Source organism: Pantherophis guttatus, chromosome 1 (assembly GCF_059756535.1).
Source record: "Pantherophis guttatus breed Tessera chromosome 1, ASM5975653v1, whole genome shotgun sequence".
Lineage (NCBI taxonomy): Eukaryota > Metazoa > Chordata > Lepidosauria > Squamata > Colubridae > Pantherophis > Pantherophis guttatus.
Window position 1 is genome coordinate 203116670 of NC_142063.1, and position 21970 is coordinate 203138639.

Consider the following 21970-nt stretch of genomic DNA (forward strand, 5'->3'; position numbering starts at 1 on the left):
ATGCAGTTGCTTTTGGGTGGCTGATGTCTGAACCAAAACAGATAATTTTGGTCCAGATAGGGAATAAAATAGAGCCATTTAGTTCTGAATATGCCTCAAATTGCTATCCTTGCTGCCAGAAGTGTGTTTTTTTTTAACTTCTACTTTACTATTTTACTTTTGAGGAGGAAAAACTCAGTGATGAAGCAGATAAGGGTGAGGCACAAAAGAGAAGGTGCTGGGAAGACAGGATTGGGAGTTGGGACCCTTCCCCATGCCCTTAGCAGCTTCCTTAGGCTGTTGAGATAAGCCTTGTTGGGAGCTACCGAGCACAGGAGGGGAGAGTAAGAGCGAGGCATATGATCTTTGTTTCACATTCCCTAAAATTCTTCACAGGTTTGGTTTTGGCTAATTTGTGTCCTATGGTCAGGAGCAAAAACATAAGGATGCCCCTTCATTTTACCCTTATAGTGATAACCGTATGAAGCAGTGGTGGGATTCAAAAATTTTTGCTACCAGTTCTGTGGGTGTGGCTTGGTAGGCGTGGCATGGCTTGGTGGGTGTGGTTTGGTGGGCATGGCAGGGGAAGGATACTGTAAAATCTCCAGTCCCACTCCACTCCAGGGGAAGGTTACTGCAAAATCCACATTTCCTCCCAATCAACTGGGACTCAGGAGGCAGAGAATAGATGGGGGCGGGGCCAGTCAGAGGTGGAATTTACTGGTTCTCTGAACTACTCAAAATTTCTGCTACCGGTTCTCCAGAACCGGTCAAAACCTGCTGAACCCACCTCTGGTATGAAGGTAGTTGGCCTAAAAGCAAGTGATTAATTCAGTGTCCCCCAGAAGGGCATTGTGGGACATCATCTTCAGCTCGAGATAGTTCCAATTTGAAGGAAGATGATCAGGTATGGAAATGTTTAGATGAACGTTAGAAAAGGAAGACTTCAAGACATCAAGAAGGAGACTATCGGATCTGAGCTGCAAAGCTCCACATAACCATGGCATGGCAACAATTTTGTTTCTGCTAGTCATGGCTCATCCAGAATGGTTCATCAGAAGGCAATGTGTGTTTCAGGTAACTAAAATACTATTTTCCACTCCATGCACATCTCTACAGGAATCGTTATGCATGCGCACATCTAGTAAAAACAGATTTAGCATTTTTACAAACATGTCTAATGTGCATAAATGAAAAGAAAACTTGGTAGGTTTAGCATGTTCCTTTACTTTTTTTTAAAAAAAAGTAGTAATGCCACAATAGGATTCTAGAACTTTTATGTATCTAGGCATTGTAATGCAAAGAGTCCAGTTTTTATCTTCTAGGTCAGAATGGCAAAAGATCAAAACTCACATCCTTCTGGACATTATCAGGGAAAATGGCCACTATAATTTGAGAATTGTTAAGATTTCTTTCTTTTCTCCTTTTGCTGTTTCCACATAAACTGATGTATATATAACTCATATCCTGAAACCATATTTCCTGAGCAGCTACTGGCACTATCTGTGCCTTAATAATCCTGAGCTACACTTCTCGTCCTAAATTTAACTGTAAATGGGGGGTTAGTAATATCAAATCCTGATTTTGCTGTGTTATGTTAAAATGGGGAAAAATAATAAGAATGAAAATCACAATCATTCTTGAAGGATAGTGGGGCATGGATGAGAAGTCTCTATGGTAGAGATGCTTTTGCATTTCATAGTCAGTTCAGGAATAGGAGTTACTTCCATGTTACTTCCATCAACAACCAAGTCTAGACTATCTTGGAAGCAGAAACAGCCGTATCAGTGATTTTTACCTTTCAATCTGCCCAGGGACTTCACTGGCAGGATCAATGTCAACATCCTTGCCAAACTGGAAGACATGACTATCTCTGCTGAAACATGTTTGGCTTGTCATTCTGAACTTCAAAATCTTAGTTCTGCCTCTGAGCTCAATTTTAGCTCTTTGATCTTGCTTGTGACTGGTGGAACTGTTACAAGAATTACCGGTATTCTGTAGACAGCTATAGACAGAAATATCTTTTTTATGTTGGTAGGATGTTGCTATAATTTATATAGCCCTCTCTATGGACTTGGCACAGTGCAGACCTGTATTTCATGTGGTTTACAATCTGAATGTAAATATAGGAAATGGCAAAGGAAAATGATGGGAATAAAGACTGACAAAAATGGTATACAATTATTTTGACTGCATGCATCTCTCAGTTGTTACAAAAAGGTATTTGCTATTCCAAAGGTATCTATGAAAAGATGCCTTGCACACAGATTTGAGGAATAATATTGTATAAACAGAACTGGACAGGGAAGGAAGACAGATGTCCAGGTTAAGAAGCAGTTTTCACAAGTGAGACAAACCTTTGGAAAGTTTTAGAAGCGATACAGCATGTTCGGGGGGGCGGGGGGGACGGGGAGGCAGATTGAATGGGAAAGGACCAAGGCTATAGAAACATTGAAGAGGAAGATACAGTTTCATGGTGGATTGATGGACTGGAGGATGATATTGTTAAAAATTAAAGAGACACTTTTTTCGAAAATTTTACATAAACCTCCAATGCCAGCCAAGATATAAAAGTGCATATGAAATAAAGATCAACTCTGAGCATGCTGTGAGATGCCACAATTATGCTGGCTTCTCTTCAAATGTAACACTCTTCATTTTCATTTGGAGAAAAATGGCAATAGGAAGGGGGGGGAGCTATTTAATACAGCTAGCAGTGCTAGCTAGCACACAAAGACAATATTGCAGTACCATAGACATATCAAGATAATAAACAATGGATAGGTATTGGAGAAAAGGTCAGCATAATCACAAACAGTAAGAGAAAAGAACCAGTGACATGATAACGTGACTGTGAAAGATCATTTTGGCTGAACCTTTGTAGAGATAACAATAACATTTATGAATAAAATGCCTTTCCTGCATTCTAAGCATGACTCTAAACAAGGTAATATCTTCCCTTGCTCGCTTTCCCTCAGCTTCGTTTCACAGGTTATTCCATTCATTTGCCCACTCAATGTCATTATCTGTTGACCTTTTTTTTTTAAATTCAAACTCATTTTCCACATCTCCCTGGCTTTTTCTGTTCCATTAACATGATGATGTATTTAAGGCATTATGATCATATTTTAGGGACAGCCTTTTAATATCAACAAGAATAGACCTTCCCTCCATAAAAGTTAGGAGCGTAACAAGTCGGATGCTATTCCCCTCAAAAACAATATTTGAAAAGTGGAGAGATTCCTATTGAAGAAAAGGTGATAAGGAAAATATCACCTAGAATGTGGAATGAGATTAGATTCAGCACATTAGAATGTGCTGAAATGAATAGATTAACGTTACCAATTAAAGAGAAAGAGCAAACTGAATATTATATAATATGGGAAGTATTTTATCAATGGTTGGAGAATAAAAATGGAGTTTGGAAATGAAGGAGACCAAAAATAAGTTGAAAATTTATTAAGAAAGAGTTATAAATAAGATGAAAATTGTTAGTATATGTATGAAGGGAATAATGATATTTGATGTTAATAGGGTATTGTTACTGAAAGATGCTAAGAAGAAAATGGGGAATTTTACAATATTTAAATGTGTAATGTACTTAACATATTATAAAATTAATGTTAATGTGAACGTGAAAGATGTGATAAATGAGGAACGATGTAGCACAGAGATGTATGTACCCAGCATAAGGAAAAATGGAATACTTTATATTTTTTTAAAAAAAATAAAAATAAAAAATATTAAAAACAATTATAAATGGGTCAAAGTCTCATTAGTTAGTACAAAAAAAAAAAAAAAAAGCCCACCCAAAACCCAACCTACCCATGACATTTATTTCCTGGCTTTCCCCTACAGAAATTGAAAGTGACCACAGGAGGGTTCCAGGACCCCGAGTTGCTGAGCTTCATGAAGGTTGCCGCATCTTGTGCCTTTAGACATCACTTTGATGGGTCAGACAGGTCATGCTGACTTCAGTTAGAATACAAAGAAAGGCTTCACTCTATGAGGCTCTTTCACATAGAAACAAACGGGAGGGATAATAAGAGAGCTATATCAAATTATGCATGGTCTAGAGATTTTTTTCCCCCCTTCCTTTTTCATGCTACAGAAAGCACAAATCACTCAATGAAGCTGAACAGTGAACGATTCAGAATCAACAAAAGCAATAACTTATTCACAGAGCACAGAGTCGATTACAGAATCCGCTTCCGCAGCTAAGCGATGGCAACTAAGGTGGCTGGATTTAAAGGTTTGATTACACTCATCTAGGCAGCGTAAGGCTTACCAATGGCAATCAGAAAAGACTACCTAGTATCCAAGACATTATGTTCTCAATAAGTGCTCCATGGCATAGGGCCTAGCTATCTTCGAGACCGCCTACTGCCACCGACGACCTCCCATCGACCCGTGCGCTCCCACAGAGAGGGCCTCCTCGGGCTGCCATCAGCCAAACAATGCAGGCTGGTGATCCCCAGGGGGAGGGCCTTCTCTGTGGGGGCACCCACCCTCTGGAATCAGTTGCCCCCAGAGATAAGGAGAATCCATGACCTCAGTGCCTTCCGCCGAACCCTTAAAACCTTCTTTTTCCAACAAGCCGGGCTGGCCTAATTCTTTTTAAGTGTTTTTAATTGTTTTGTTTATCGTTTTAATTAATGGGGCCAAATCTATATATATATTTTTAACTGTATTTTAATATTTGTAATTGATGTTTTTATTTGGCTGTTCACCGCCCTGAGTCCTCAGGGAGAAGGGCGATATACAAATTCAAAATAAAATAAAAATAAAATAAAATAAAATATAATTGCTGGGGAACATGAAATGGAAAACTGCTCCCCTTCTAGCTTCCTTTCATCCTGCGATGAACTGTTTTGCTCTGTCCAATTGGTCCTTGAATCGATCTAGCCCAGCTCTTCTTCTATTTTTATGCCCTTTTCCTTGAACCTCACTGCCTTCAAAAGCCTCTGGTTTCCTTACCACCACCAACTTAAAAGGCGAACTCTTCTTTTTACAAGAATGATATACAAAGAAAATATCGCTGGTGTCATTCAATCCATGGCCTATTTTAAGAGAGAGATGTCAATTACCGCTTTTGACCAACTCCCTGACCTTCTGGAGTGACCAGCTTAATTCAGCATGGCTACTTTCTCGCTCCCCCCCCCCCGGCTCGGGGGGGGGAGGGTGATGCAACTTCTTTGCAAGGCAGCTCCTATTGTTCCCTACCAGGCGTGATTCTCTTCTCTGACAAGGACCCGCCCCCAGCAACAGTTGTCATGGTGATTACACTCCAGTGTTGGTTGGAAGAGAAGGCTATGGATGCCAGTTCGGTTCTCGCAGCTGCTACCGAAGTGGCAGCTTTTAATGAATATTGGCGAGGCGGCTGGCAGCCCCTGTTAGTTTTTTGCTGGCTCTTGTCAGGCCCTGATCTATGCCAAATTAAAGAGTGGCATGGAAAGTTGGTAAATATGCACAGAAGAGTAAATATTGCCTAAAAGCATGAATTTATATACATGAAGATAAAGTTTCTCTGGGAATCCCCTTTTTCAGATAATTAATTATATCTAGGTACCGTGCCCATACTTTCTTGGGAAAAAATCAAGGCCAAGCATGAAAGGAGTTCATAAGGATAAAAATAATTGTTTATGTTTATAAATTTGCTTTACAAAGGGAAATTCAAGAGAAAACCAAGAAGTAGTGAACAAAAATGAAAATTCTAACAAAAAATATCTAAAAACCCAACACTGTATGTAAATTTATTTTAGAAAGACAGTTCAATTTCCATATTTCTCACAGGAAAGTAAAATACGGCACAATTACTGTAAGTAGTACCGTTGGTACAGTAAAAGTTAAATGAGTAAAATAAAGGACAAAAGTTAAGTTTTTGAAAAAATAAATCTAAAGGACAGCTGTCTGAAATAAAGGGTTGTCCTTTGTAACAGATTTCCCCCAACATTTCTGGCTTTGCGGAAAGGTGGGGAGGGAGAGGGGATGGTTCTGCACGAGCAGCCGGCATGTGCACCCACCGCTCACTTAAATGGAGCTTGCACAAGTGAGGATGTGTGTTCGCATGCACTCGCCAGCCGTTTCCGTGACCCGGTTGCAAACCCCTCATGGCCCATTAGTGGGCTGCGGCCCACAGGTTAGGCCCCCCTGCTTTATAATAAAGCATGTATGGTCACTAATTATCTATCAAAGTTCTTGTAAGAGAGGAATGAAAAGAAGCCACAGGGGAGCAGTTTTCATACACGTTCTCCAGAAATTATAGTCATTTCTGACAGCCACTGATAGCCTTACCCTGTACAGATGTGTATAGAAAACTTTAAAGCCAGACACATTGGTTTCCACCATTTAACTGTGGAAGTGGATTCTGTAATCCATGGATTATAACGATGGTTTAGACATCTGAGAAAACAAGGGATTCCTCTTGCTGATGGCATTGAGAAATACAGGTAGTCCTCGACTTACAACCACAATTAAGCATAAAATTTATGTTGGTAAGCGAGAAATTTGTTAAGTGAGTTTTGCCCCATTTTACGACTTTTCTTGCCACATTTGTTAAGCGAATCACTGCAGTTGTTAAGTTAGTAACATGGCTATTAAGTGAATCTGGCTTCCCCGTTGACTTGGCTTGTCAGAAAGTCGCAAAAAGGGGATCACATGACCCCGGGACACCGCAATGGTCATAAATATGAACCAGTTGTCAAGCATCTGAATGTAAATCACATGACTATGGGGATGCTGCAAGTAAGTGTGAAAAACGGTCATAAGTCACTTTTTCCGGTGCCGTTGTAACTTCGAAGGTCACGAAATGAACTATTGCAAGTCGAGGATTACCTGTAGTGTCGGTAACTTGGACCAATGAGAACTGATTCCCAAATTTTCCACTGAGTGAATTTCCAAGGCCATAACACCCCCACGTAGCCATGAAAGCAACCAAGTGAACTGGCCAAGCATAGCATGTAATTACTGTTTCTGTGGGAGTGGATCCCTATAAGACTTTTTTCAACAGTATGACCCTGAATTAGAAACAGAATGTATGTCTGCAATGATTACAGAAGCCTTAGGGAAAGTCATTCCTGACTTTCACTATCTATCCATTTGAGGATTCAGGAAACATATGTCCAAAAAAATAAGGCAGAAGACAGTTCTTCTTTTTGTAGAAGAACAGAACATTCTCTTCATTCTGGATGGACTACAATCACCTGAAATGAATATTATCTTTTTGTTCTCAAAGAAACGGGAGACTTCAGCACAGCTATATTCTTATTTTGCAAATGCCTGCAGGGAGACCTTCTTGCTTCTAACAAATAAGCATACAGCTTTTGCATATCCTTTACACAAATATGCTGAATTATGAAAGGTTTTAATATACTTGCCTTTGAATAAATACATTTCAAATGTTGTTACATTTTAACCTATGCCAACATGAAAACATTTGAAAGATAGCTGAGGGAACAGAAGATAATAGCTATTATCTGACATAGACAATAGATATTGGTTCACACATTATTAAATCTGTTACTTGGTGTGAATCCAGTTTTTCTTCAAACACTGCTATACATGGCATTCAATTCTTCTGTTTTGGGATTCTGCAGTTTATATCTTACAGCTGACATGCATTTAGGCGATATCTATATAGCCCATTAAATCAATAAAGTGCAAGTTTCTATGCGCTGTCAGCTCTAAATTTCTCTATTGATTTTGTTTTGTTTAAGGCACTTAAAATGCCAGCAGGTAAGATGGTGTTTGCCAACACAGTGTACTAATCAAGTCCAGGTCAAAACACAGAATTAATTCTGAAATGAATACTTTGGAATATATCTGACAACATAATAGATTGGAAGTGTTCCAACTGACTTTTTAAAAACTTAGTTTTGCTAATCTGCAACATAATACAAACTGGCCTTCTAAAATATGACTTTATAGGAAGGCATAGACAAACTAGCAAACAATGAAGTATATAAAGGTGGTTTTGATATTCACATGACATGCCCAATATCTATCTATACACAGTAACATTTAACCATGCTACAAAAGGTGGAGCTGGGTTAAGCAATTTCCAAAAGTGGTGATGTTCATGGACAAGCTTCAGTATTCACATCTAACGGCACTTTAAAATCTTAATGGCATCCTAAAGATGAAAGATGAAACCAATGGTTCAAAATTTTGCTTTGAGAAGAGATCTGAAAGATACCCATGATAGACTAATGTCGAACTCCTGGTCCGCAGGCCAGATGCGTCATGTGCTGGCCACACCCACACCCAGTTTAGCGAAGGGAGGGAAAGTCCCGATTGACACTCTTGGACTAATGCAAACTTCTTAAACCATTTATCTGAGTACGTCTGATAAGGACAGACATACTTAGAACCAGGGGTGAAATCTACTTACCTTCCCAACCGGTTCGGAAGTGCGAGCTCGCGTTACGTGCACGCACAGATCCTCTGCGCATGTGCAAACCCTTCTGTGCATGCGCAGAGGGTAAAAAACAACAACTGGATGGGTTGGTGGAGCCTTGCGCCACAATTGCTACCGGTTCTCCGAACCACCATCCACCATCGCTACCAGTTCTGCCAAACCGCTTCGAACCAGGAGCATTTCACCCCCTGCTTAGAACCTAATGATGAAAATCCAAGGGGGGTGGGGGTGGGGATTGCAAGGTTGCAAATCACCTTTACTTAAATAATGAATACTAAGGTGAGTTTTGGGCCTTTAGGGCATTCTGAATTTTGATGGGTTTGGTTATAATCTCAGAGAGCATCTTTCCTCTTTATATGCTATGCTTCTGACACTAGAATCCTTTCAGCAAAGATACTTTAAAATCTAATTACCAGCTAATTCCCCAAAGTTTGTATGCTCCAGCTCTTGTTTTTTTGTTGTTTGAAGCAGCACCCTGATAACCTCCCCTGGCTGTGTCAAGGGGGCAGCATAGCATCTGCTATGTGAAAGCCACATTTCAGCAGGTGGGGTAAATTGTTTTCCAAATTCCAAAAGAGGTTAAAAACAGCCATCTACAGCTGCTTATCAACTACAAGGTATTTTTACTATACTCACTTCGGGATCAATCAGTTGTGACAACAGCAGCCACATACAGCATTGCCACGAAGATCTGGAATTGTGAAATTGCATTGGTGGCACAGGTAGTCCTCGACTTACAACCACAATTGAACCCAACATTTTTGTTGCTAAGGGAGACAGTTGTTAAGTGAGTTTTGCCCCATTTTACGATTGTTTTTTCCCCACAGTTGTTAAGTGAATCACTGCAGTTGATAAGTTAGTAACACAGTTGTTAAGCGAATCTGCCTTCCCCATTGACTTTGCTTGTCAGAAGGTCGCAAAAGGTAATCACATGACCCTGGAGGCACTGCAACCATCATAAATAGGAGTCAGTTGCCAAGCGTCTGAATTTTGATCACGCGACCATCAGGATACTGCAACAGTTGTAAGTGCGAAAAGCAGTCATGTTACTTTTTTCAGTGCCATTGTAATTTTGAACGGTCACTGAATGAACTGTTGTAAGTCGAGGACTACCATGTTTCCCCGAAAATAAGACCCAAACGGAAAATAAACCCTAGCATGATTTTTCAGGATCCTTGTAATATAAGCCCTATCCCAAAAATAAGCCCCAGTTAAGATCATCAGCCAGACAGAAATAGTACCATATTTTCCCGAAAATAAGACCTAACTGGAAAATAAGCCCCAATGCATCTTTTGGAGCAAAAATTAATATAAGACCTGGTTTTATTTGGGGGGAAACACAGTACTTGTATTGACACCTGTTGTGGCCCCGCCCTCTGAGCCTATCTCATCGGAGGAAGAAGGCTCCGAACATGAGGGAGAGGAGTCAGCCAGGCCTCCCTCTCCAGGCCCCTCCCCTCTGGCACTGTCTCAGGTGCCGGCTGAGGGAGAGGAGATTAGCCAGGAGCCAGGTGTCTCGGATGAGAGCGAGGAAGGAGAGCCGTCGTTCCTGGATGCACGCCAACGAAAGCGTGATAAACGGTTGCAGCAGTTAAGGAGGCATGCTAGGGATTAGAACTGAGTCACTGGACCACACCCCAGAGACTATATAAGAGAGGGTGGTGGTTGGTAAAACTCCGTGACGAACAAAAACTAACTCTGGCTAGTCACTTGAACAACGTCTGAAGCTGCCGAAGGGATATTGTTTTGCTGGACTATTTGCAATGCGTATGTAATTTTATGTTATCTGTTGCAGTAAAGCTCTTGGCAGACGGTGCTTATATTGTTGCCAAGTTTGAGATAACGACCTGTGTGCGTGCCAAGTACTTTCTTAACCCTCGGCTGGCTGTGTTTGTGTGTGTGTGTAGACGGGGACAGATCAACACCTTCTTTGGGTTACTCCTTTTTTACCCAGATTCTTAAAGCAACAGGTATACATCGAGGTGCTCACCTGGACAGTGCAGCTCCCAATACAAAAGAGGCATATTCCTTCATCAGTGGTTCACTGCTGTTTAGCCCATTAATCAAAAGTTGCAGACCACCAAGGGAAAGCAAATCTTTAGCATTATCCACCTATGAAAGATACAGTTCCACATTCAGGTGAGTACTACATTAAAACATACATATACAGAGATAAATCAATCCATGCATTCTAGAAGCTAAATGATGAAGAGGGTTTAAAATCAAATGCAACACCTCTTGACTCAAATTAAATAATGCTGCTGCCGCTTTGGGCCCAGCCTCTTTGCAATCTTTTACAATGTTGGGAAAGGTCACACATTCTGCCAGTATTTTTTTTTTTTTATAGAGAGAGAATATTCCTTGAGTAGAATCCCACCCACGGGATCTCTGGATCTAACCCTACTATTATTTAGTTATAATCAGCCCTAGAGGGATTAATTGAAAATTCAGTTACTGTGATTAGCTTGCAAACTTCCTGTACAAACAATGTACTTACTAGAAGGAAGGAAGCTAAAGTTCATATTTCGTTAGAATACATCCCAGAGAATCTGGTGAGTTAAATGGTATTCTAAGTATGACTCAATTAATAAGATTAGGGAGTTTAAAAAAAAAACACTTGGGAGGCAGTAACAAGCAGATTAGAAACTCATCAGCCAGTACAAATGATGTGGAATGAGAATTTAGAACATTGATGGTAAAATGACTAAGCTGACACGAGACGTGGTTAAGAGAAAGAGTTAATGTTAGCCTTGATGAATCAGGGAAAGCCTTTGTAAAAGAATAGTGCTATAGTACTCTAATTCAAATCATGGCACGATTCAAAATTTGAACAAATGAGTTCAGGTTCTTTATTCAGGAAGGGCAAATTAATGAACACACATTTCTACAGATGCAATGGTAGCTCTGTGGTTAGAATGCAGTATTGCAAGCAAACTCTGCTCACTGCCAGAAGTTCGATCGTGACAGGCTCAAGGTTGACTCAGCCTTCCGTCCTTCCAAGTCGGTAAAATCAGGACCCAGATTATTGGGGGGAATATACTGACATTTGTAAACAGCTCAAAAAATGCTGTAAAGCATTGGGGAGCGGTATATAAGTCTACTGCTATTGCTAAGTGCTATTCCACAAAACATGTAGTCATGTAAATGTCAATTCCTGGAATGCCCCCAAAAACTGCTAGTGTTTTGTTGTTGTTTTAATTTCTACCTGATGGACATAGTACTCAAGATCGGAAAGTGCTGTGATTTTCTCCTCAAGCGTCGAAGCTGAATTGTTGAATTTGTTGATTAATTTAAGCATAATTTCAAGGTCGGTTTCCAGCTGCAGATTGAGCTCTCTGAATTCTTCCTTTAGCTTTTCGATGGGACGGAATCTACGTCGGATGTCTTCCCGGTGAGCCTAGAAAATGGGGGCAGTAAACCAAAAGACTCTAAGCCAAAAGGAAACATGTAGACATTCATGATTGTTTCTCCAAACAAACGCTGTTTCTTAGTTCCACGTAAACAACATCTATTACTTTGTGTGGCCAGATACAGGAATAAATAAATATCCCTTAATAATTCCAATCTTCTCTTTTCGTAAGATTCCTGTTCTCATTCCAGGGCTGCTTTTTTCTAGAAACTGGGATAGGGATGGGGAAAGAGAAAGAAAACAACCCTCTGGATTTTAATGAATCCATTTCTACTTAATGCCTGTTATTTCTGTTGTTTTGCTTTCTACCGGTAGCAATCACCTGCTCAATGTCAACTGATATAGGCACTGAACCAATGCATTCAGAAAGCAAAGAATCAGGCCCCTAGTTTGAAACATCTACGTGCTAGAATGCAATGTTAGAACACAATTTAAGTCACAATGTGGTTTTTCAGCTGCTCATCTGCTATACTCTCAGGTGCTTTTTGCTGGGTAGGCAATGAGCTGATGCTCAAATGTCTTTATTAAAAAAAATGGAACTTCTGCTGCAATTGTCTGGGAACTGCCCGAGTTTTTAATTTAAAAAAAAAAAAAATCAAAATCATTTCCATCTGAATCCTGTAAGTAAAAAATAGATGGATACACATGTTGATGAATATTAAATTAGCTTCCTTACCTGCTCTCATGCATGGATCCTCACAAAAGCATTAGAAAATAAAAGAAGAAAGGCATTTAGAAGCCAAAGACAGATTAGTTCATTAGAGCAGAGGCACATTACCCAGACTCCCTCTAAAACAGGGGTCCCCAATCTGTAGACCACCGTCCACTAGTGGGCTGTGAGGGGTTTGCAACTGGGCCATGGAAACAGTCGGCGGGCGCCCATGTGTGGATCCTCACTTGTGCGAGCAGCAGGGGAGCGTGTGCGTTTAGGCTCCATTTGGGTGAGTGGCAGTCGCACATGCATACTGCTCATGCAAATGGAGCTGCGCACACGCTTGCCGGCTGCTTGCATGAACCATCCTCCCCCCCGCCAGTCCGCAAAGCCAGAAACAATGGGGAACTCTGCTTTAAAAGTCATCTCCCAATTGTAATTTGCGATGTGAACACAATGATACATCATGAACTGTTTGCCTACTGACTACATTTTATTTTCACCAGATTCTAATTAAAATTACATTACAAATTAAATTACAGAGAGTTTGGTTTGTTTGTTTGTTTGTTTGTTTGTTTGTTTATAAGATTTGTGTGCCACCATCTTGTTTAACATATGTTCCCTGGATGTCATTCAAAAACTTAAGTGTGGGCCTCAGTCTGAAAAAAAGAATGTGCCTACCTGCACTGAGGGTTGTTTCTCTTGCTCTTTCAGGAAAGAAAACAGACATGATAAGGAAGTAGAGATTATCGGGACTCAGCCGGACCAGGCTGCATCCATTTTCTTGGTTCACATTTGTGTCATGGATTTCACTTCCTTTATCAACATTTTCCCCACTGAATTTAAGGATATGAGTGTTAAGGGCTCGTCAGCCTTCCCATTGCTGGATTTATATCATACCTTTTCTTCTGGCGTATCATCCACCTTCGTGGTTTCTTTCATTTTAGCCAAGGCCCTTTTGAGTTCTTGCGTTGTGAATGAATTTGGGTCAATATCTATTTGGCCTAGCCTAGCATAAAAACATAAAACGTGAACAAAGTGTCAACAATGGAACAGATCTATCTCCTTCAGAAAAGCCATCCTGACCCTATTTATTTAACTAAGCCCACCCAAAAAATGGAGGAAACACTACATAGCACAAAGCAAGGTTTACTCATATATTGTTTTAATTCCGGAGCTGTGTAAGTTTTTAAGAAAAGTCTACAATCATTTAAGCTATGCTCCAAAGCCATTGGCAGGAATGGACAGAAAGTTTGTCTATGTGCTAATATCCCTGTATTGTTAATGTCCATTTTAATTTAAAAAGTCATCTAAAAGAAAAACACGGATAATTCAAGAGCTGACTGAGAGTGAAAAGTATTTTCTCTTCAAAATACATATCTCTGTAGAAGGCAAACGGAGGACCCGAAATAGATAGTTTCTGCAAAACTAAGGAACGCTTTAAACGTACAATGAATAAATCAATAAAGAAAAAGAAACAAGAGGTGGAGAGGAAGACAAAGAGTCAGAAAACACATGTACAGGTGCCTTGATTAGAGTGTGATTTTTTTAAAAAAAGAATTGAGGCACTCTGGTTTTTATTTTTCCATATTTATAATGATATTCATAATGATTTGATGGTTGTTGTCCATCAGGGATTATATTGTATAAGGTAAACAACCATAGTACCTCTTTTAAAGAAAAGTTTAAAAACCTGCCTATTGGAAACAATAAGCAAACCAATGTTCTTTTTTTTTTCTTAAAGTTAGCAAATTAATGTTCTGAAGGGAGGGCAGAGAGCAGAAAATAGAAATTCATCAGACTATAAGCAATAGCAAAAGCAATAGCACTTAGACTTATATACCACTTCACAGTGTTTTACAGCCCTCTCTAAGCGGTTTTACAGAGTCAGCCTATTGACCCCAACAATCTGGGTCCTCATTTTACCCACCTTGGAAGGATAGAAGGCTGAGTCAACCTTGAGCCTGGTGAGATTTGAACTGCTGAACTGCAGCTAGCAGTCAGCTGAAGTAGCCTGCAGTACTGCACTCTAACCACTGCGCCACCTCAGCACTGAGAATTTTTTTAAAAAACTCACTTGTCTTCATATGTTATCCATTGAAAGGGGAAACCTTGAGAGAAAAGCAGCTGTGCTATTTTTCTGACTTTGCTTCCAAAATTGCAAAGGTCTCTCGTTTCACCAACCCCCTAGGTCACAGTTAGGCTTCTCAGCTGAAGACATCGAAATTCAACACTATAATGCTGCAGGAAGACCCTTATTACAAAAGTAGGGTCCCCACATGCCATCATAAACCTTCCCATTGGTAATCTCCAATTTATAGCAGTTCATTTAGTGACTGTTTGAAGTTACAACGGCATGGGAAAAAAGCGACTTATGACCATTTTTTTCACAGTTACAACCATGCAGCATCCCCGTGATCACATGATCAAAATTCAGATGTTTGGCAACTGACTCACATTTATGACGGTTGCAGTGTCCTGGAGTCATGTTTGTGAACTTCTGACAAGCAAAGTCAATGGGGAAGCCAGATTCACTTAAAAACCGGGTTACTAACTTATCAATTGCAGTGATTCATTTAACAACTGTGGCAAGAAAGATTATAAAATGAGGTAAAACTTACTTACCAAATGTCTCACTTAACAACAGAAATTTTGGGCTCAACTGTGGTCATAAGTTGAGGACTTCCTGTATTTTGTAAAAATTGTCCCTTGCAAGATAATCTTTCTAATTTTTTGTAGATCAAATAATGTATTTTGCATCAAATTTTTAATCTCTTGGTCCTCACATTTAAACATGCTAATTAGCATAAATGTTTCTTTTCCATCGAAATGCAATCTTTATTCCAAGGGAACTAGTAATTAAGCATAATCAGTACTGATATATGGGTAGAATCATTAGATAGATAATTTGCTAGTTATTATTTATTTAAATTCCAGCTTCCAGCTTCGGTAAACAATCAAAATGGCTTACAAAAAGTTATTCCCCGATACATTATGGACCCTCTGGTTAATTTTTGAATCCCCCAGGTTTAAAACAATATTGATTCAAATTCTGAAAGGCTATACCCCAGCCATTTATTGTACTTTACAATACATTGTAAACACTTTTAAGATCAATCAACTTTATTACGGAATAAGCTTTCATGAGTAGCAGCTCATGATACAAAATGAATAGAGCAGGTTCACTATTAGATTTAGGGGACTTTAAATACAGAAAGTGGAAGCAAGAGAAAGGTGGGTGGAGAAAAACAAGCTAATGGGTTTACACAGTAGCATAACTGAAAGCCACATCAATTAGCGGAAATAATGGTCTAAGAATCCATTGTCCCTATTCAAATCTTCTCTAATGGATTGCATTTTTTAATGCATTGTAATTTAGTTGTCTCTCCTTGCATGATGCCGATGACGTTTCTCTGTTTCACTACTGCTACCTTGAGGTCAGTGATGGAATGTCCTGGGAGGCCAAAATGTTGGTCCACTCTCGTTACTGTTTGAGCTACGATGTATGATTTGTTTTTATTTATTCTCTTGTATATGGCTGAGCTGCGCAGTGGCTAGTGATCTCTGACTCTCGCCTCCCACTCGGAAGGTTGAGAGTTCAATCCTAGATGTTTCTCTATCAGGGCGCAAAGAGAAAAGATCTGCTGCGAACTCCACATAGGCTTCAGGAAGGGCATCCGGCCAGCAAACGCTTAGCTCCATTTAGTCGCCCCGACTTCACCCCCATAAAAAGGGATTAAAGGATCATAAAAAGAAAAAGAAATATCTTGTATATGGCTAATCTGTTTCACAGAGAATCTGGAGAAGCATTGTTGGAAGATGATGACATATGTATCGCACTAAAAGATAAGCACGAGCAAGACAGAGAAACTTGATCACCATTATACATCTCTGTATATATATTTATTGAAACTAGATTCCAAGGTCTCCTGGATGCAACAAGACTAGTACACTAACAGTAAAGCTAAATTGAGTATTTACTTTATACTGGTATTTTTTTTTACCTTTGCTTTCTACTTGACTTGTATTGTGATTATAACATTCCAGTATATCAGGAATTTATTTTACAGTGTGGGTTATGTACTCTAATAGATCAAAATTTCAAATAATATCTATGAAAGACCTTGCTCTGGAAAGAAGCACCTTTCTGATAGCATCCCCTTTCAAAGAAACAATGAAAATTAATAGAAGCTGACCCACTTCCAGTTTAAAAAGAAAAAAAAAAGGTCTTTTAAATCTGTATACCTTTTACTTGTTGGAGAGTCTTTTGTGTCACTTTTTTCTTTGTAGTCATCTGGAAGTTTGGCTAATTTTTCTCCAGTCTGAAGATTTAATTGTACATGTAATCCTGCAGGAATAGCTTGACCTAAAAATAAGAAGTTAAGAGATTTCAATTTTGTCTCTTCCTGTTCCATAAATATTCAAAACCATATTCAAAAAGGGAACCAATTAAAAATTAAAGAATATTAAAGTTTCGTCATATTAGTTTAGTGTAAGGTCATTTAGCTGTAGACCCTTGCTACGCCCTCAGATGCTGAATAATTTCCAGCACTTCTCATTATGGACCTCTTCAATGCAAATTCTGGGATCTGTAATTCAGCAACACTTGGAGAATCATAAGTCTGGTTGCATAAATATTTGCATAAATAGAGTAGCTTATTACAAATAGTGTAATATGCTACTCTACCATATTTAACTACTCCTTTTACAGAGATTGCTATTATGGAACCCAGGGACCATTTGTATGCCAAATGCAGACAGAACACTATTATCAACAGTCAGAACTGTATTGATTGTCTGAATCCTTGCAACACAAAATTAGAAATCTATTTTAAAACAATATGATTTGCTGAAGTCCTAATTTCTACTGCAGTGAACTTGGGTAATCAGAGTCTATTAATTAGAATAAAAAATTGGTCATTTAAAAAATAAACTGATAATCTGACACAAGGAAAAAACATGTAAAATTAGAAGTAAAACTTTCTTAGAGCCACCCATTCCAATGATCAGCAACTCATCAGCAACCAATGATCAGCAACTCACAGAGCATTTATGGCAATGGGCTTTACAGGGTAAAGAAACATAGGAATAATTTATAACAGAAAAGAATGAGAGTAACCTAGATTTTCTGTGAAATTTTCTGTCATTTATATGTTTATCTTTTAAAAATTAGTGGTTTCAACATATCAATGAAGTCACAAGGAGTCAAGTTTATTCAAAGGAGATGTATAACTTTTCAAGTTGTTAACAAAAAATCCTGCAAAACAATCTCAATGGAAGGACTGACAATGCAAATACTGAACCATTCAAGTAAGATGAGAAAGGAATCATACTGAGCCAGTGTGTATTTTAAATAAGACACAAATGTGAACAGAATTAAAATATGTTATAGAGAAAATACGTATTCCGTCAAAATTGCACAGCATGTGTTTTTAAACTAAGGAAATTCATAAATGAAAAGATTGAGATGTCCATTAATGTAATCTGTAACTGAAGTACAGGTACTGCTCAATTTACAACCGTTCGTTTAGTGACTGTTCAGAGTTACATTACTGAAAAAAGTGACTAATGACCATTTTTCACACTTACAATCACTGCGGCATTCCCAGGATCACATGATCAAAATTTGGCCATTTGGCAACTGACTGATATTTATGGTTGCAACTTGCAGTGTCCCAGAGTCATCTGATCACCTTTTGCAAGCTTCTGAGAAACAAAGTCAATGGGGAAGCCAGATTCACTTAACAACTGTGTCACTAATTTAACAACCAAAATGATTCACTTAACAACTGTGACATGAAAGGTCGTAAAACTTAACCACTGTCTGATTTAGCAACATAAATTTTGGGCTCAGTTGTGGTCATAACTTGAGGACAACCTGTAATCTCGCAATTTTTAAAGCATATCCACTAAAGGATATTAAATTTGTTCTCAGGAAAGCTTGAAATGCACAGTCTTTTTATTTCAGAACTGAACATGTTTATTGCATTTAAGGAAAATAATAATGAAAATAGATGACACAATAATTGGTTTTTTTGTTTCATTTTAGATCTTATTTAATCAACAAAGAGTAGACTGCATTTGCACAGCGTATCTTACAATGTTAACTTTAGCTTTTGTATATAAAAATATCTTAATCATAAAATGAAATCTTTCCTTTGTCTGCATTTCATAATTTGGCTTCATGTCTGCACCTCCAAAATGTAAATAGACAAAAAAGGTATAATCTAATTAAAGTATAACTGACTCCATTTTTAGAAAGTGCTCATTATCTATATATGGGGGTTTTTGGTTTTGAGATACTGAAGGAAGAAATATTAATAACTTAGATATTCATTACCACCGCCACTCATTATTTTTTTTACCATTTCCCTTAAGTCATGCACTATTGACAAAAAGAGCTTCAATAATTTAGCTCCTTAAGAGGCAGTCTCATTTATTAGAACTTCCTTCCACCAATTAATCAGCAGAGCCTTCGATCAACTGAGATTTGAAGCTTACTAAACCACAGTACCTGTGGATAAGCACATAAAATAATGTAAATAACTTTTCTTCTAAGCATCCAGTATTGAAACACTGTCCTGTGAAAGAATCACTGAGTGCATTTGTATGCATGCAACCAGAGAGGACAGTTCTTCTGGCACTGTCACTCAAGCAAAGCACATAATTCACCTGAAGAATTAAATACAAAATTTGGTGATGACTACTAACCTGGATCCTTTAAAAGGGCAATGGTTAAATTCATGGAAGACAGTTCTATCAAAGGCTAGTACAGAACATAGCATTACCTTTAGATTGGGAGCAGCATGCCTCCCAATACCAGGTACAGGGCAGTGGTTCCTGCCGGTTTTACTACCAGTTCTATAGAACCGGACAGAACCGGGACAACCGACCATTGGTGCAGGGCAACAATGACAGAAGAGAGCTATATTCCATCTCCTATTTGTAAACACTAGCAGCCACTGGATTGATCACTGTAAGAAATGCTGGATTAAGCTAAATTTTGGCCTAATTCAGCCTAACAACACATTGAACAGCAGAGTAAAGAGGGGTGTTTTAGTCCCTTTGCAAGCCTCCCTTGTGAATTATTTGCACAGCTCTAAAAATAAACCATATTTCCATTACCTGGCCGGACAGTCTGCCACTGATTTGTTGGATAAAACACTTCCAAGTCTTCAGAATCAAGAACCTCTTCTTCCTCCTCGATCACCTCCAATTCTTCCTTATTTTGCTCTTTTAAATCACCCTCTTCTTTTTTTGTCAAAGCAAATTCCTACATAAAAAAAGATAGGGTTACTTTTAGACCTGCATATTAAGGTAAAAATAAAGCTTTCCCCTCTCTACTCATGTCCAACTCGGGGGAGGGGGGGAACAGTGCTCATCTCCGTTTCTTAGTCAGAGGAACCAGGGTTGCCCTAAGACATTTCTATGGTCATGTGACCAGCATGTCGATCCATTGAGTGGCAGGGAATGCTGTTAATTTTTCAGCAAATTGGTACCTATTTATCAGTCTGCATTTTCTTTTGAACTGCTAAGTAGGCAGGAGCTGGGGCAACTAACAGGAGCTCACCCTGTTATGTGGCACTTGGGTCTTGAACCTGGCTGCCAGCTTTCTGGCATGTATATTATCTTTTATTAGTGAAAATACTCTTATGTATTACACATCCATTAGAAAAGGTCTGTTAAAAAACCAATTGAATATGTGGTTAACCATCTGCATTGAAAGCACAGTGCTAAAAAGACAAGGTTTCCATCCCGCTCGCCCATATTCATTCTGGCTGATGGCTTAGTTTTCTTTAGTGAAACGTATTCAATATTTATTAAAAATAAATACTTACTGCAACTCTGTCATTCAAGCATGAAGAGAAACTTGTTATAAAAAGCAGCAAGACCACCAAATTCAACTTTGTCACAATGGAGGACCAAAAACAGATGCGAGGCATTGCAACCTGAAATTACATAGTTGATTAAATAGATCCCTGCCCATTTCCATCTGTTATTTTCATCACATTGTACAATTTTACCATATTCCACAGAAAACAAACATGACACTTAGCGGTGAATATTACTGTTCCAAAATATATATCCCAAATCTCTGTTCCAAAGATATTGATACATGGGTAAATTTCATAAATGTATGAATTTAATCTTATCTCAAAGAATACTCTTTAGTCAAGAGCAAATTCATCATGGAGAATACCTTTAAGATAAACTTATACTATGAGTGTGCAGATTGCATACTTTAATTACATACCATATAATTAATAGGAGAGTTAATGATGATTCAAATAAGTGATCCTTGTATAATATTTAAAATAATGATAAATGTGCACAGTTTCTGCTAAATCTGCTTCTTTAATTTTGTTTTCTTTTTAATGATACCATCTGGATGGGAAATCCATGATTGTCCAAGTAAAAACAGATTCAGTGTCCCTTCCCACTAACTATAGGGACAGCAACTGGTCAGAATCACAAGTAAGAGACATGGGGGGGGGAGAGACAGGTGACACAGGTTCTGCACATCTAGTAAAGGTGGTTCTTCCACCCTAGTTTTGTCACTTAAATAAACATGCTCTCCCACTAAGTGCTATTAGTATTCTTTTCTGCATATATAGAGACAGCAGCTTGGTAGTTACAAGGAACCCTGCAAGGATAAATGCAATAAAGAAAGCTCTGTTACTCTGTTACTCACAAACTCAAAGAAAAGTATTGTATTTAGCACCATTCCCCTCCATCTTTCTTTATGTCCACCTCCCTTTATTCTCCTAATCTTTTTCTTTACATCCCTTTTCTTTTATTCTTCCCCCACCTTTTTCTTTACCTCCCGCTACGGCAATTCCTTTGGTGAAAACTGAAATAATGGCAACAGTCTCAGTTATGCCCTTCCTTGACAGGAGTTCCTACTGTTATGTGCTACCTTCTTGAAAACCAGCCCTACTTTCCATTAAATCAGTGGGGAAGCACACTCGGCATCCCATTTGTGGCAAGGGAAGAGAACAATTTTACTCCATCTCTGCCATCACAAAAAGGCCTTTTAAAGTCCCTGAATCACACCATTCATCACAGGAAGTTCCTGAACAGAAATGACTGCTGAGCACAACTTCTGGGTCCAAAGAAACAGTGAGAACTAGAAACCTTCACACAACAGGGCCCCTCTCCTTCCTTCATGCTGCTTTGAGTTATCAGCCTGCAACACTATCACTGTGATTTTGGGGCAATTTATGGTCATTTGTTCTGCCTTGTGAACTCTGGGGACTCTCCGTTCCTTTGCAAACTTCATCTGTATTCTGATATTTGACTGAGCAGGTTTTGCAGTGGAGGTAGTTTTATATTATCACATCTTTGGGATTTTTTGTTGATTTTGTTTTGTTGTCTTAAACTGCTTGATTGGATAATGTTCCCAAAGTATGATGGCATATACCTAGCTAAGGATCAGGAAGGATATGCTGTTCATTTAATATTTTATGACTATAATTATATACTGCTAAATATCTGAAAAGTGTCCCGATGAAGA

General features: G+C 38.8%; 1 protein-coding gene across 4 annotated transcripts in view; it reads right to left on the minus strand.

The window, feature by feature from the left end:
* The window catches only part of SIL1 (SIL1 nucleotide exchange factor), a 41992-nt gene that overhangs the window by 17810 nt on the left and 2212 nt on the right, over positions 1-21970 (minus strand). For all 4 annotated transcript variants that reach the window (XM_034432293.3, XM_034432291.3, XM_087886589.1 and 1 more), the window contains exons 2-7: positions 20295-20405; positions 19582-19729; positions 16702-16822; positions 13357-13465; positions 11601-11792; positions 10386-10507 (exon numbers count right to left, since the gene is read on the minus strand). In XM_034432293.3, coding sequence (XP_034288184.2) covers positions 10386-10507; positions 11601-11792; positions 13357-13465; positions 16702-16822; positions 19582-19729; positions 20295-20399 — 797 coding nt within the window. In that variant the 5' untranslated portion in view covers positions 20400-20405. The remainder of the gene's footprint in view (positions 1-10385; positions 10508-11600; positions 11793-13356; positions 13466-16701; positions 16823-19581; positions 19730-20294; positions 20406-21970) is intronic.